Consider the following 14,504-nt stretch of genomic DNA (forward strand, 5'->3'; position numbering starts at 1 on the left):
TAATGGAAATGGAAATAGACAATTTGACGGGATGCGTGATCGATGGGAAAAGAAAAAAATAAAGCTAATTTTTTTTTCATTAAAGAGGAAAAAGAACGCATATTAGTTTGGTAATACAGAATAGATATTCATTTTACAATTCTTGTGCTTAATTTTTTTTCCGAAATCCGGATATACGCTTGTTTCGTTTTAAATATAGAAAGTGCAAGTAAGTGCAGCACAAACGAATAGGAAAGTGCACGATAAATTCCGCGCGAGTTTCAAGTAGTCTAGTCTTCTTGAGAAAAAAAATTAAATTAAAAAATTTTAGCTTTATTTCAAAGTTTAATTTAAAAATTTTCTAATTTTATTTAAAATTATTAGTTTATCTGATTTTATCTAAAATTTTGAACAAAAATACTTGGAAAATCGAAAATTTTCAGATAATTTTTTTACAAAACTTAAGATACTTTGCTATTTTTTTCTTGTATGTTAAAATAATAATTAATTCTACCCTTGTTAAAAAAAAAAGTAGTATGGTTTTTAACTAAATCAAGAGTCACGCGAGTTTCGAAACACACGTGAGTGAGGATCCCGCGTGTTTGTCAAAAGAAAGCAGACGACACCTTTATTTCAGACATCTTATTGGACAGTGTATATATTATTTTTCAATTTCCACAACTTTTTATAGACAAAATTAACCGCCGCTAGATCCGTGATTGAAAAGTAATCGAAGCTTATCTTTATAAAAAGGAGAAAGAAAGAGAATCGCTTAAGTCTTAACGGTAATGGCGTATATATAATCCATGTCACGCGATGCTATCGATAACAGGAAGAGACGCGGAACGTGTAAACGGGAAATCACGTGCGGGGAAATTACGTGTTGTATACATATGTGCGGCACGTCGCTGCCTCTTCTGCCGTACACGTAACAAAAATACACACTTTCAGCAAACCTGTTTGAACATTGATCGTGCGTGTTGCAAGTTATTCAAGAAGAGTAAAACTAATTGGCTGATTCTTTTTTGCTTACGATATTTACCGCCCGTTTGTATGACATTTAATTGCGCATAGCGAATACTAAATATTCCTAATGCGTGTATAATGTGTGTATTTATTATTATTATTCCTTTTTTTTAAATCATGTCGCTAATCTAAACCTAACTATGCCGAACAACGGATAAAAATGATCTGGACAAAATTATGAACGGTTCCCTGCCAAGTTATTCTGTTGTTCTTAGTAGGAACGATCCAGTCTTGCAAAGGTGCTCCAGTTCTTTTTGTTTCAACGGTAAGCTTCAATTAGTAAGCAAAATATTAGAAATACGCTAGAAATTTGCCAACAGATTCACTAGCGGAATATCACGGCAGATTGACGTTAATTCATTAAGGAGGTTATAAGGGAGATTAAATATGTTAAGAATTGTATAAAATTCGTAAAATGAGCTTATTTACGAATAATAGTATGTAAATTTTTTTCAGATCTTCATCAGTTATTTTCTTCGTAATATCTCATATTTTTATGTATGTTTATCAGCAGATTTTGTTATATTTCTACTAAAAATCTGCCGACAAAATTTCTAGCAGAACTTTATGAAATTTATTTTTGACAGATTTGATTATTTGGGTAGATTTAATATTGAGTGTTTCAAAAAATAATACCTAATCAAAATCTTTTGCAAAAATCGATCTCCTTCGAGAGATTCATAAATAAAACTTACGTGATACTATTTTTCGTGTTAACTCGCGTACAATATAATAGCACGCAGCCTTTGTAATAATTTATTAAATTACACGCGAATATTAGAAGTATTAAACAGTTTTTTTGGCCGTTTTTATTTTCTAAAATTAATATTTTTTTCTGGTATTAAAGATTGAATTTAAATAATTTTTTAACCTTAATATTTCATCAGAATAAACAGAATAATTGTCATAAAAGTTAAAAAATTCCAAAATTATATCTTTAATTCGAAAAAAAGATATTTAAAAAATATAAATGATGATCAGAAATGACTATGATCGGTCGGGACTTCTAATGTTAAATATTTTGTTAACACGAAAAATAATACCGTAGGCTTAAGAATATCCTGTGCGGTTCATACAAAATCGACAAGGAACAAAAGCAAAAAGTTGTAATGTCTTTCGTTAGTAAAGATGCGCGTGTGTAACGGACGTGTAATTACATTAGTTAATTATATAGAGATGTTCAGTCTCCTCGGAGTGTTGAATATGGAAGGCCGTGTTTGGTTCGAAGATAAATCTTACGAGAACCCAATTCGATACATTGTGCTCACGCAAAGCATTCGTCTCTTCTTTTCGTTTCTTTCCTCGAACGTTTCTTGCTCTTTTTCCAGAAGTATTTCCGGAAATATCAATGAGATTACAATATGACAAAGACGACGGTTCGGCTGATCAACGTTCGACTCCTGTGTAAATTCTTGACTTTTCATCCATTCGCCAAGAATTTTTAGAGAGACTTTACGCGATTTTTATAATTTGCATTACTGGAGTAAAATTTAATCTCGCGCATAATTTCGCTCGGTCTCTCTACGTTTTCGCCGAACACGTCTCACAATCAAACTCATCTCTCGCCTCCTCGTTCTTCAATTCCTATCAGTTCCTACTCGCTCGAATTATCTAATATAGACGAATAGACCTACACCTAGTCTCATGCTAATGAACAAAACTATATCGTCTCATATATTTATATATTTATATATATTTGTATTATGTGTGTGCATATGTATATACATATACACGTACACACGCATATTTTATATCAGTCACGAAGTCGTCGAAACCAAGCCTGAGGGTAATTTGATTCGATACTACGATTGTTTAATGATTCAGTCGTAGCGTCATTACGGGCGCGTCGCCCGTATTACACGCAAAAGGAGCTTAAAATCGTAACATTACCATTAAGCGAGTAAATAACAAGAGCGCGCTGAAGCTTCTTCCCTTTCCCTTGTTTTCTCTTTATAATCCTCGTCAATTTTTAACTGGATTAAGAGAAAGCGCGATCGAGTTCCTCGATAACTCTCTTTTTTTTTTTTTTCGAACAGCGTAGGAAATTGTACCGAATATTGAGTCGTCGACTCTGATATGTTTTGCAGACTGTCTCGTTAAATTTGTCATCGTAAAATTTCTGATAAAATGACTAAACGTGAATTTTATGCATTCCGAGATATTTGGATCGAGTTGGTCCAAATTGGGAAAGGTCTGTGCCTCACGTCCCGCGCGGTTCTTCAGCGCGGCTCTTGCGAACCCGAAGAAAGCTTCTCTTTGTGAGCACCGTGTTTCTTAGAAGTGAATCCGCATCGTCGCCTGTTGCCCGTTCCGCCTCCTGCGAGAGAAAGGGAGGATAGCTAAAGAGGAGCGACAGCGAGGGAGCGTCGTTCGCCGAGGGAGAGTCGACTCCTCCGGAAACGTCGGTCGCCGATGTCTTTTTCTTCCAGTGGAATTCTCGCCCGAGAGACACTTCACTTTTCCTCGCGTGCCTCTGGACAACCCCAATGTCGCGGATTATTTAGTAGACCATTCGATGGGGGTACTGGTAGCTTCGTGGTTGGGAGCTTAATTGCAACTGAGCGCTGGGGTACGGATCGTAGCTCTGAAAAAAAGGTAAGTTTACTTCCCTTACGTTTCGACAATTTCCCATTATTTACTCTTTTAAAACAAAAATTAGGCTTTAATGTTAAGAAACAAATAGTTAAGGGAAGGAGGCACGAAAACCAAAATACACGATCTTAGTGTTAAAATAATAAAATTATTATTTTACAATAAAATTAAAAACAGTAATCAATATAAATAAAATATCAGACATTTCGACTTTTACTTTTTCTTTATCGCGAGTTTGTTTGGAGCGATTGTTTGGAGCAACTTAATTCACCTGCGTCCGCTTCTTGGACACCATGAATCTCTTCTGGGGGTAATACGCGGCACGCTGGGGATAAACGAAGTCGTACTGCGAATTAACGTGATTGCCGTATTGCGCGGCGCCCTCGTACTGCTGATCCAACTGGTTTCCGTATTGTTCGTAATAACTGGGAGGGTGGGTCCGGACGATCCCGATGTCGGAGGGCGACAACGTGTCGTAATGCCGTGAGGGATATATCGGCGGCAACCACTGGAGAGCTGAAAGGATACGGAATTGGTGAAAAAATCCTTTTTCAAGGATTTTTCACGAGAGAAACTGTTATTCTCTTTATCTTCATGCATATCTTTATTCTGGAATAATCCTTATTAGAGATTTTTAATTATAGAATCTGTAAACACGAACCGTTTCTAGGATCATCCTCGTCGAGGAAATCGTTATCGTCTATCATATTCTCATATTCCTCATTAGCATATTTGCGCCAATTCCTATTCATGGAAAAAAATTAATATATTATATGTATATAAAGGCATTATAAAAAGCCAGGGTTGGGTAAGTTAATATTATTTTTTAATTAAATTAAATTAAAGTTAATGATTATAAAATTAGTTTATTTACGTTTAAACTAATATGAACTAACTCAGTTAAAAGTTGCATTAAAATTCAATTAAATTAAAAATTAATTTTATAAAGCATTATTTATATTAAATTTATTATATTTATTATTTATTATATATTATATTATATATTATATTATATTTATATTATATTTATATTTATTTATTTAAATTTATTAATAATTTTTTTAATTAAAATATTCTAAATAATAAAATAGTTACAATATAAATCCAAGTAGCAAGATGACGTCATAATGACATCCAATAAATTTAATATTTTATTTGTAAATTAAATTTATATGAAATTAAAAAGAAATATTGTTTTCTTTTTATATGCGTTTCTTTCATAATTTTTTTCTCTATCTAGGTAAATTTTTAATTTGGGAAAAAAGTGAATAAGTTCAAATTTATATGTTTTAAAAATAACTAGTTGAAGTTATAAATTAATATATAATTAATAAATTAATATATATAAACTAATTTTTTAAAATAAATTAAAAGTTATTAATTTTTGACTCGATTAGTTAACTTAATTTTTTAACTAATTACTATCCAACTTTGTAGAAAGCGAAGGATTTAAACAATGTCGATCATTACCCGTTACGCCGTTCGTTTTCCCACAGTGTCAAAAGGGTGTACACGTCCTCAGGATCGAGGTCCAGAGACAATTCTCGCTTGTACCGCGGTTCCTGGTAGAACGGGACGCTGAAAATTCAAAACGAAACAACATTCCCACCTCCAACGATATTCGAATATCCTCTTTCGAGGTCTTGAGTGTAGAAATCTAAAAATAAGCCTCCGCTCGGATGGAAGCGTGCGGTACCTGATGATTTTCAATCTTTAATGATCCGTCGGGCGGTGGGATATCGCACGGCGCGATAACGCCTAAACATGACGATATGTCAAGGAGAAAACGGCGATCTGCAAACGGCGGCTGCAAAAATTGTCATCGTTTTCCCGCGACGCTCAGATCGATGTCTCGCAATCTCGTTTCGGAATCGCTTCGTGAATTCGTTATTCCCGCGGCCGCTCTCGCGCGACGTGTCTATATTTCAAGATTGATCGATGCTTATCCGTGACGCAAAGCGACCGACGACGATCATCGACGACGACTCGTCTCTATGTCGCGGCGCGACTATTGTTCCTCGACACGAACGGCGTGGCACGGCGGCTTTATCTCGCTGTCGCGGGCTGCCCATTGTGCGCGCAAGTCTCGCGATAGCTGCATTCAAACCCTGCCCCCCCCCCCCCCTCCTCCTCTCTCCCCGTATCCGATACAACTCGAACAATACGCGCGCGAAACGATCGTGGCAGTCGATTAGCGGAGAAAGTCGTCCGAATTACATCGCGTTATTCGCGATAGAATGATACCAGGCAAAGATTAACTGCTGACAAGCCGATAAAACTTGGCCATGTGCCAAGAATCCTGTTGGGATACTTTCATTCAGCTTTTCGGCGCATATCAGACGCCGTAGTAGAGGGCTTTAGCCCTTTGCGCGGTCAGGACTGATTATACGTTTGGTCTTACTACTGCAACGCTCATTCTAGTCGCTCCTCGCGACGAAGATATTTTGTTTGTAATTCTATGTACGCCGTATATATGTGTATTGTAAATTGTAGTGACACAGTTTTGTGAATCCGCAGATCCGCCTGAGAATGAGCTTAAAGTTGTATTACAGGATTAAAATTTAAAGGGAGCATCCTAGAATCCTCGGATATATCCTAAGAGACTCGCCTGACTGTCAGTGTCTTTTGGGACACGCCGCTTATAGTTCCTCTAATCGATTAGTCTACCTCATTACGCCGGTGTTTCCTCTATTGATCTGCATTCGACGCCTCCATTCAAACTCTCGAAACGGGGACGGGGCTGTTGTCTAATGCGTCAGCGGATTATTATACCGCCGGCGGATGGCGGAAGGATGGCGGAGGCTCATCTCCTGTCGCGGCCGGAAGTATCGTCGATAAATTCGCGGAGCGTGCGCCCGCTCAGCTGATTGGCCGGAGATACGCCGAACAATCAAGCTCTGACCTAGTTTCGCCATCCCGGCTCCATTCAGCTTTTCGTGGGCCCACTCTCCCGCAGATACTCAATCACCACCACCACCACCACCACCACCGCCGCCTACCACCTGCGTCACGCGTATCGAGCGATTCGTGCACTGCACCAAATTCTCCCCCGCGTTGGTGTTGCGGCCACGTCCGTGTGCCACAATATCGTATGGCACATAGACGGTACAGATATTCACCGAAAATCCACCCCTCCGCGCTCGTTTTATACTCCGCACACGAGGATGCGGGGATGCTCCAAGATACAGATCGTTAATTGAGAACAATAGCATTCTTTTTTAAGTCGGAATTTTAGAACCCTTTTTATTAGAGACAATTATATGCAGAGAGAGAGAGGGAGAGGAAGAGGGAGAGACCACGGCTAGATCTACGATTTTAATTTTTTTAAATTCTGATTTTAATTTCCTGACAAAATTCCTCGAAGAGACTCTTTTTAACGAAGGAGAGTTTTCCAATGAATTAATTGGATGCCGTTGTTTCTGATTAAATATCCGATTCTTCAGAATTTTAATTTAATTTAATGTAGTGATAAACTGCGGGAATTCGAGTTAATTGTAATGCGAATATTACCAATTCTAAATGGAACTTCTGTATGGGATCTCGGATAAAAAAATTGAACGCGATTTTCCTCGTAGGCCGCACAATATGCGTTTTCTTATGGAAATATATATTCCAAGTGCTTTTAACAGCGAGTGCTTCTATTATTATGGCGCTTGCGTCTAAGGATAACGCGTTATATAATCGCGTTTACTATAATGGAAACGGTTACCGCGTTATAAGAATTTCATCGAGGAAAAATTAATCGTCGCCGTGGGGGTGACCTGTGACATTTGCGGCAGTCAGGCGATGCATTCCTGTACATTTTTCGTATAAAAATAACAGACCGCGGTGGCGATGGCTGCTAACTTTGAGACGATAATAATGTCCACTCGATGTGCCTCCCGTGTATATGCGTGTGTGTGTGTGTGTGTGTGTGTGTGTGTGTGTGTGTGTGTGTGTGTGTGTGTGTGTATGTGTGTGTTTAATTTTAAACGCCGGCCTTAGGCAATTCCATGCGAAGCGCGCGCTCGCTTTTACGGCTTCGATATCGAGCGCTCGCGTGTTCACGCGATTTCCTGAAATTAGATTTGGCTCTCGATAAATCTGCATCGCACTCACCGGGAAGGCGTATTTTTATCTCACGTCGTCGCACGACCGCGAGCCGGACGTGACGTCGCGTTATTAAGCGTCACGATATCTTATCCGTTCCGTATATTTTTGCGAGGAGAAACGAGGCTCGGGCGCGGGGATGGAGGGGGAGAGGGGGTGAAAGAAATGCGACAATTATCAGTTAATTCGAGCGTGTTCGGGTGGTTCTTGCTTCTCGCGAGTAGTCACTTTGAGAAATACGGATACCGTCATCGGGGGGGGGGGGGAGGTGATCGAATCGGTTCACCAAGATCGGATGCGATGAAATCTGTGTGAAATCCGTTCAGCCGCATTTTTGAACAGCGCCAGTCAAGCGTACGCTACTGATATGGTCTTTGATGACGACAATCTCTCTTTCCTTCCCTTTCTTTATCTCTCCTTCTCGCGCGTTTCTCCTCTCTTTCTCTTTTCTCTCTCTCTCTCTCTCTCTCTCTCTCTATCTGCAAATGGTTCGATACGACTTCGGTCGTCAAGTCGACCGCCGCCGTCCCTGCGCCGAGGGCAACGCCCTCACGAGCCCTCTCATCCCCATTCAGAAGAAACGCCGGAGGAAAAGAGGGATGCTTGGTGGGCGGAAAGGGTGGAAAGGGCGCGCACGGTGATGCATAACCCCCGCGCAGCGGGGTACACCGAGTCGATTCGCGCTTTACGTGAGGGGTCCCTGTAGTCTCGCGAACTCAACCCGCGTACAATTCTGCAACGTTAAAGACAAACTATTCTAGAAAGAGAGAAGAGAAGGAAGAGAGGAAGGGAGAGTCAAAACTTTCATAAAGTTTATTTTTTATTTTCTGTATTTCATCACGGACACGACAATCTAATACCGATCTCATTCCGAGAGACTAAGCCTCTTCGCAAATCGATTTCTAACCAAATAACGTTTCGCAATTTTGCTCTTCGGTTCTTCAAATAAACGCGCGATCGCGAGGTCGCAGCGGGGAATGAACGAGGCCGTTATGAGGCCTCCGCTGTCCTCTGTCCTCTGTTCTCGCTTCTTTCCGAGGTTTTCGCTACCTACCGCAATCTAACAGCGGTTACCCCCGGGAATATCGATCACGCGGTTGCCCCCGCGGGTTATCGATTTCGGGGGAGAATTAGGAGAAGTAGGACGCGGCCACTTACCTCCTCTTGATTGGAGTCGGCACCGGGACAGGCATGAGGCGTTTTGTTTGGAGCGAGCTCGTCGGCGGTTGCAGCGTCGTGCTCGACCGTGGACTCGCGGTGGACTTTTCCGATCTCTTGCGACGATCCTCGCCCGCGTAATATTGCGAATACATCGTGTCCCACACGCGCGGTACGTCCTCGTCGACCTCGTTCACGATGACCTTACCATAACTGGGATTTGAATTTATTTATTTATTTACTTATTTATTTATTTCGAACGTCGATTTTGCGATCAATTTCAAAATATAATAACGAAAAAAAAAGCAAAAGTAACGTAGAATTAACGTCGAATGTCAAAGAGAATTAATAGGGTTGTTAAGTACTAAAAATATCAGAAGCTATAACATGAAATAAATCACGTTCACCAAAGTCGAGTCGGATTTTATAAAGTATCGAATCCTGGGAAATTTTATTTTCACGTTGACGCGAGAAATACACTCACTCGTAATTCTTGTCGTACGGCGAGTACGGTTCGTGTTCGTACATGGAGTTGCTGGGTGGCTTGGCCGGGGATGGTTTATCGTCCTCGGCGAGAGCCGCTTTTAAGCCTCCCAGCCCCGAGGCGGCGAGGGTTCCTATATGAATAAATCCGAGAGATGGTCCTCGCACAATATTCATCGGTACGTAACGCCAAGAGTTTTATCTTATTTTATTAACGAATAACTTACGTTTTTCCGCATTTGACGTGAAAGATTCACCACCGGCGGCGGTGGCGGCGGCAGCGGCAGCGTTGGCCTGCCGATTCTGCTGATTGCCAAACATCAACGTCTCCTGCGCTCGTTTTGCTGAAAGCGATATTGCGGGACATTGAACGGAAAGCGAGTTGAAAGCCGTTCAAAATCAAAGGATAATTCGAACGCGATTTTTAAAGATTTCGACAAAGGATGCGCGATCTTACATTTCGGCTTTACGGCCTGGTCCGTCTTCTTGGCGTCCTCCATCAGGTTCGTAGGCAGGCACATGCCTATCGAGACCAACGAGAACAGCAGCAGCACCAACCACGCCCAGTTAGACGTCATCTGCGACAAAGATTTTCATTGCCGATGCGTTCCCGATGACACATTATTTTCAGGATCAGAGCCTTGCTTGATATTCTCTCTCTCTCTCTCTCTCTCTCTCTCTCTCTCTCTCTCTCTCTCTCTCTCTCTCTCTCTCTCTCTCTCTTTCCGTTCATGCCTTCAAGAGTTGTCTTTCTTGACAATGAATTTCCGACCGTTCATCACCGTGACTTTATTGAGGATGTCTCGAGTTTTATTAAAGATTGAAGCCGGGTCACCGTACAAAGAAAGGAAGCTTAAATGTCATACAATGCGAAATGCTGAGAGTCTATTTCCACGGTGGAAAGACCGAGTGCGAGAGCAATAAGGGCGCTCGATAAAAAGTTCGCCGTGTGTATATTTGCGGTTACATAAAAATGTTACGTCGATAGTGTAATCGGTGATAAAATATCTTCAGGTATGACGCCGTCGCTTCACGGCGACGTCACGACTTCGTGTAATCGACGCGGTTTACTTTCTTCAGCTGTGACGCTACCGTATGACGTAGACAGCCAGAGGGTCTACCCAGTCGCTTTACGTCACACATGTGTAACTTGACAGGGTGACTTTATTGAACTTTGTTTTATCGCATGGCAGCGATGATACGTATGTATAAAGCCATACGTATGTAAAAAGTACTATAACTCTTCGGAAAATAACAGATATCTTAAAAGGCTATTATTTTTTAAAAATTTTTCAAAATTCTGGCGGGAAGGAGGAGACTTCGTCGGACGTTACAAAAAAATTTAAGATGCGTTAAATTTGTTTGTCTTGCCTGTTAGAAGCACGTTAGATTTAGCAAAAATTGCATAACGTTCGAGGACAAGTTTCCGCGTGTTGCACGATCGAATTACCGCTTAATTGCTCTCAATTGGCTTCTCATTAACAAATTACGGAGACCCTCTGAGGGTAAGTTAACCCGCGTAATTACATGAACTCTAATGGTGATGCTGGAAATGGCTGCAGAGAGCAGCCAGCGTAAGCGGACGGTGCCGTTATGAAATGTCAGAGTTCAAAATTGCGTGTGGAGAACGATATATATTTGCACAACTGCGTATTTGCAGTACTGTGACAACTTCGTTTATTGCATTTCACGCAGCATCGCATGTAGCAAATGGCTTGCGTTACGCAATCCGGAAAGTTTAATCGGATTTTCAAGTGATACTGAAAATGATACTGAAAAATATATGACCCTCGACCTTTCAAACTCACAAAAGACTCCTTTTTTTTTTTCGTATATAAAGATCACATAATTTCGCGTTCAATATAATTCAGATTTTGTTTCGCCTCGAGTATCTAAAGCTAATAATTATAAATTTAAATCGGTAATTAATAATTAAAATTATTATCGATGCGGCACCCCCTCCCTCTGTCTCCGGATTAAAACAACATTTTGCGCGAAACGTACGGAGATTATTATTTGCGCGGTTATTTGCTCTCGCGAACGGTCTCGTTATTGTCGTCGCGAGGTGTTCTCAATTAAACGATCACTGGATTAAATTCCCGGGAATTATAGCCCCGATATTGACGTTTGTCTACGTCCGAAACGAACGGCAAAGTTTGACAATTAAAGCGTGCCGTGTGCAGTAACGCCAAACCGGATATAGTAGACCTAGAAATCGTACACTTGTTGCGTCTACAAATACTATAGTCATTTATCGGCGTGTACGAGCTACCCAGGCTAGGCAAATCGCAATTAAAGATGCATTTCATTGAATGAGAATTTCATTGACGGGTTAAGCACGCATAAATGTCGTTTCTCTCGCTCACGCACGCACACGGTCGGCGCAATTAATTTGTTTCAATTTGTTTTAATAAATGAAATATGGAAGCGCATATATTATCATTTCAAAGAGACTTGACGACAGGCTCGATTACCCGGGATAAAATTATATTTAATCCCGGGGAAAACTTACGCGTGCACGCACAGCCAGCCGTGGCAAAATTTCTCAAGGCAAATGCGAAAACGTGAATTTCCCTTTCGCAAATACTGCCCGAAATGTAATAACGTTTAACGGAATAAAATGAAATTTGATTCGAGCCCGTGGGCAACTACCTGTATGAATGCGCCAAAAGTGGCCGGTTACATGGCGGGCGATAAAACGGGTTTGCAATTACATTTCGTCGCTGAAATTTCAGATTTCCGCTCGCCGAATCCGGCCACCTGACAAACGGAAGAATCGAGAGTGAGAGAGAAACCGCGATGAAACGCGGGGGGCTGATCGTCTACCTTTCGATACGCAGAAATTTTCCCTGGCTCGCTCTTGACTGGCTCGTCCCTTCGCCTCCCTCTCGCGATGGTCCTTCGGCGGTGGCTGCCGAATGGAGAACAGGCACGTCCTAGCGGATCCGCCGGCTCGGGGTGGAATGAATGTCGGGGCTCAGCAGGACGAGTAGAAAAGCGGGTACGGTCGATCAACCAACCCCCACCTTGGTGAACGAGCATTCCCCGTCTCTCGACTCGCGGTGGTGAGCACCCTACGACGACGCCGTTGGCTGTGCGCGCGCTGCGTTTCCTCGCACACGACGACGACGACGACGACGATGCGTGCGTGCGCGCGCGCGCGCGCGCGCGAGCGCGCGTGTGTGTGCGCGTGTGGTAGCGTGTGGGTGGGCGCATACGATCCCATATACGATCGTGATATAAGAGACGTCTCTGCCCACGCGATGACCCAACTGCGTCTTCCCGACGGATTCCGGCTCCCTTCCGTGGCGTCGTAAGGATCGCCTTTGCGTGGGAATTATGTTGTTATTTTGCTATCGAAAGCCTGTCAGCGGGCGTTAGCGGTTGCCGAGGTGTAAGATATTTACCGCGCGTTTTGCGAGCGTTATCGGTTTAGAAGTCATAACACCGGCGAATGGGGGAGTCCTCGCTCTCCGCATCCCCGTCGGGGGATAATGCATGCATTTTAATTTTCTTTTTTTTTTTCTAAAGCGCCAAGTGTAAAGCTGTTCGCATCGAGGCATCCTTGAATCATCCTCTTATCGTTGAATCCCGTATGAAGGAGCTTTTATATAACGTGAAGGAAATGCGAGAGCACAAATCGCCTCGCTATAATTCGATATTTCTGTAACCTGAACGACATTTTTCTTCGGCGAAAGGGCATAGGTCCGTTTACGGCTCTCCTGCCAGCCCTTGAAACTCAACACGACCTGCTGAACGGCCAGCTTCGTCTTGAAAGAATGCAACGCCTCCGCCTTACCGCGATCGAGCTGCAAAGTACGCGATTTATTTATATTCTCTATTGAACTATTTCTGCTTTGCAGTTCTTATATTTATAATTTTCTCGATAAATTTATAAAGGCGAATTGTCTTGCATTGACAAATATATTTTTCCTACTTTCGATCTAGCGTTAAAAAAAAAAGACTGACATGTTTCGCTATTGTTAGCGTACTCCTTCGCAACGTGAAACGTAAGTCACAGAAGAATTGCTCGGAAGAATTAATAGAAAGTTGAAGCATGTTACCGGGCATAGCAACCCCACTGCGTCACATAACGTCCACGATGACGTTACCCGCCTGTCTTTAATTTTAATGCGGCAGTTACGCAAACGTCATAGGGGTAGTTTTCTTTGGCATTTGAAACGGTGACGTTGTACGCGACGCGATGCTCTACGGTCTATGACAGGAACATGTATACTTGAGTAGTAGAGGCGTGTTTATTTTCAGACGGCACATTATCTGCCACCTCAATCTATCTCTACTTTTCAAACATTTATTTTCACAATACGAGCGTTCCGGTAAAAGAAATCGGCACGACGATTAAAAAATGAGAATGTAACAGCGTAAACAGGCAGGAAACAAGCGGTGAAATCAATAAAAATTCAATAGCAGCACGACAGGCTAAAATAGGCTTTCCGGCCTTTGTTTTAGATTTTTTTTTTATATATGTAAAACGTGATGGAATTAATAACGAATTTATTGAACTTTTATTTTCTTTATTAGTTTTAAATTTATTTTTATTATTACATCACGTACGTTTCAATAATTAGTATTTTAATTTTCGAAAATTTTCATTCACAATTTGTAAATTTTATTTTTACGGCCTTTTAGATATTTTAGATATTTTTATATATGTGTCTACAAAAAGTGATAGAATTAATAATGAATTTATTAAACTTTTATTTTCTTTATTAGTTTTAAATTTGTTTTCATTATTATTACATTATATATGTTTAAATAATTAGTACTTTTATTTTTGAAAATTTTTATTTACAATTTGTAAATGTCATTTTTACGAAAAATGAGATTGAAAATATGATAAAAAAAAAAACTTGAGAGTTTTCGTAATCTAAGGACACACTTTAGCCGTAGTTTTTCGATTCCCAAGATTCATGTAAATTATATCTACAAAGTCAAAACAAATTATGCCTTGTGGGATATGGCTGCTCGAGTTTTTAGAATAAAAATCCAACAACGATCTTGCGGCAAAGTCGGCAGAGCCTAGCGCCGTACATCCGAGCGAACCATGAGGGAGAAGAGATTCTCTCTCTGGCCTTTACCCCTCGTTCTGTATTCATCCCCAATCACCTAGCTTCAGCCCCCGCAACAGGCCGTACGCCCACGCGAGAACGTTACGC

General features: G+C 41.2%; 1 protein-coding gene across 2 annotated transcripts; it reads right to left on the reverse strand.

Moving 5' to 3' along the window:
• Positions 1–606: 606 nt before the first annotated feature.
• On the reverse strand, positions 607–12,348 carry LOC105428139 (prohormone-2). Of its 2 annotated transcripts, none has more exons than XM_089072730.1 (9): positions 12,154–12,348; positions 9,785–9,905; positions 9,555–9,671; positions 9,329–9,461; positions 8,845–9,057; positions 5,068–5,175; positions 4,259–4,341; positions 3,869–4,143; positions 607–3,589 (listed from the first exon to the last, which is right to left on the reverse strand). In XM_089072730.1, the coding sequence occupies exons 2-9, from the start codon at positions 9,903–9,905 to the stop codon at positions 3,506–3,508; spliced, it is 1,134 nt and encodes a 377-aa protein (XP_088928856.1). In that variant the 5' UTR covers positions 12,154–12,348; the 3' UTR covers positions 607–3,505. The 2 variants fall into 2 exon arrangements, with proteins under 2 accessions (XP_088928856.1, XP_011638546.1); XM_011640244.2 differs by having other exon boundaries at positions 3,869–4,113; positions 12,154–12,340.
• Between the last annotated feature and the right edge of the window lie 2,156 nt (positions 12,349–14,504).

The sequence above is a fragment of the Pogonomyrmex barbatus genome, unplaced genomic scaffold, assembly GCF_055798465.1.
Source record: "Pogonomyrmex barbatus isolate J1 unplaced genomic scaffold, ASM5579846v1 scaffold14, whole genome shotgun sequence".
NCBI classification, from domain to species: domain Eukaryota; kingdom Metazoa; phylum Arthropoda; class Insecta; order Hymenoptera; family Formicidae; genus Pogonomyrmex; species Pogonomyrmex barbatus.

Bases quoted from the DNA above. Each gene is read 5' to 3' on its own strand.
- LOC105428139 (XM_089072730.1), bottom strand. From the start codon at position 9,905: ATGACGTCTAACTGGGCGTGGTTGGTGCTGCTGCTGTTCTCGTTGGTC. The intron at 9,462-9,554 runs GTAAGTTATTCG...TTATTCATATAG, and splicing joins CACGTCAAATGCGGAAAAAC to GAACCCTCGCCGCCTCGGGG. The intron at 9,058-9,328 runs GTGAGTGTATTT...TTCAAATCCCAG, and splicing joins CCGTACGACAAGAATTACGA to TTATGGTAAGGTCATCGTGA.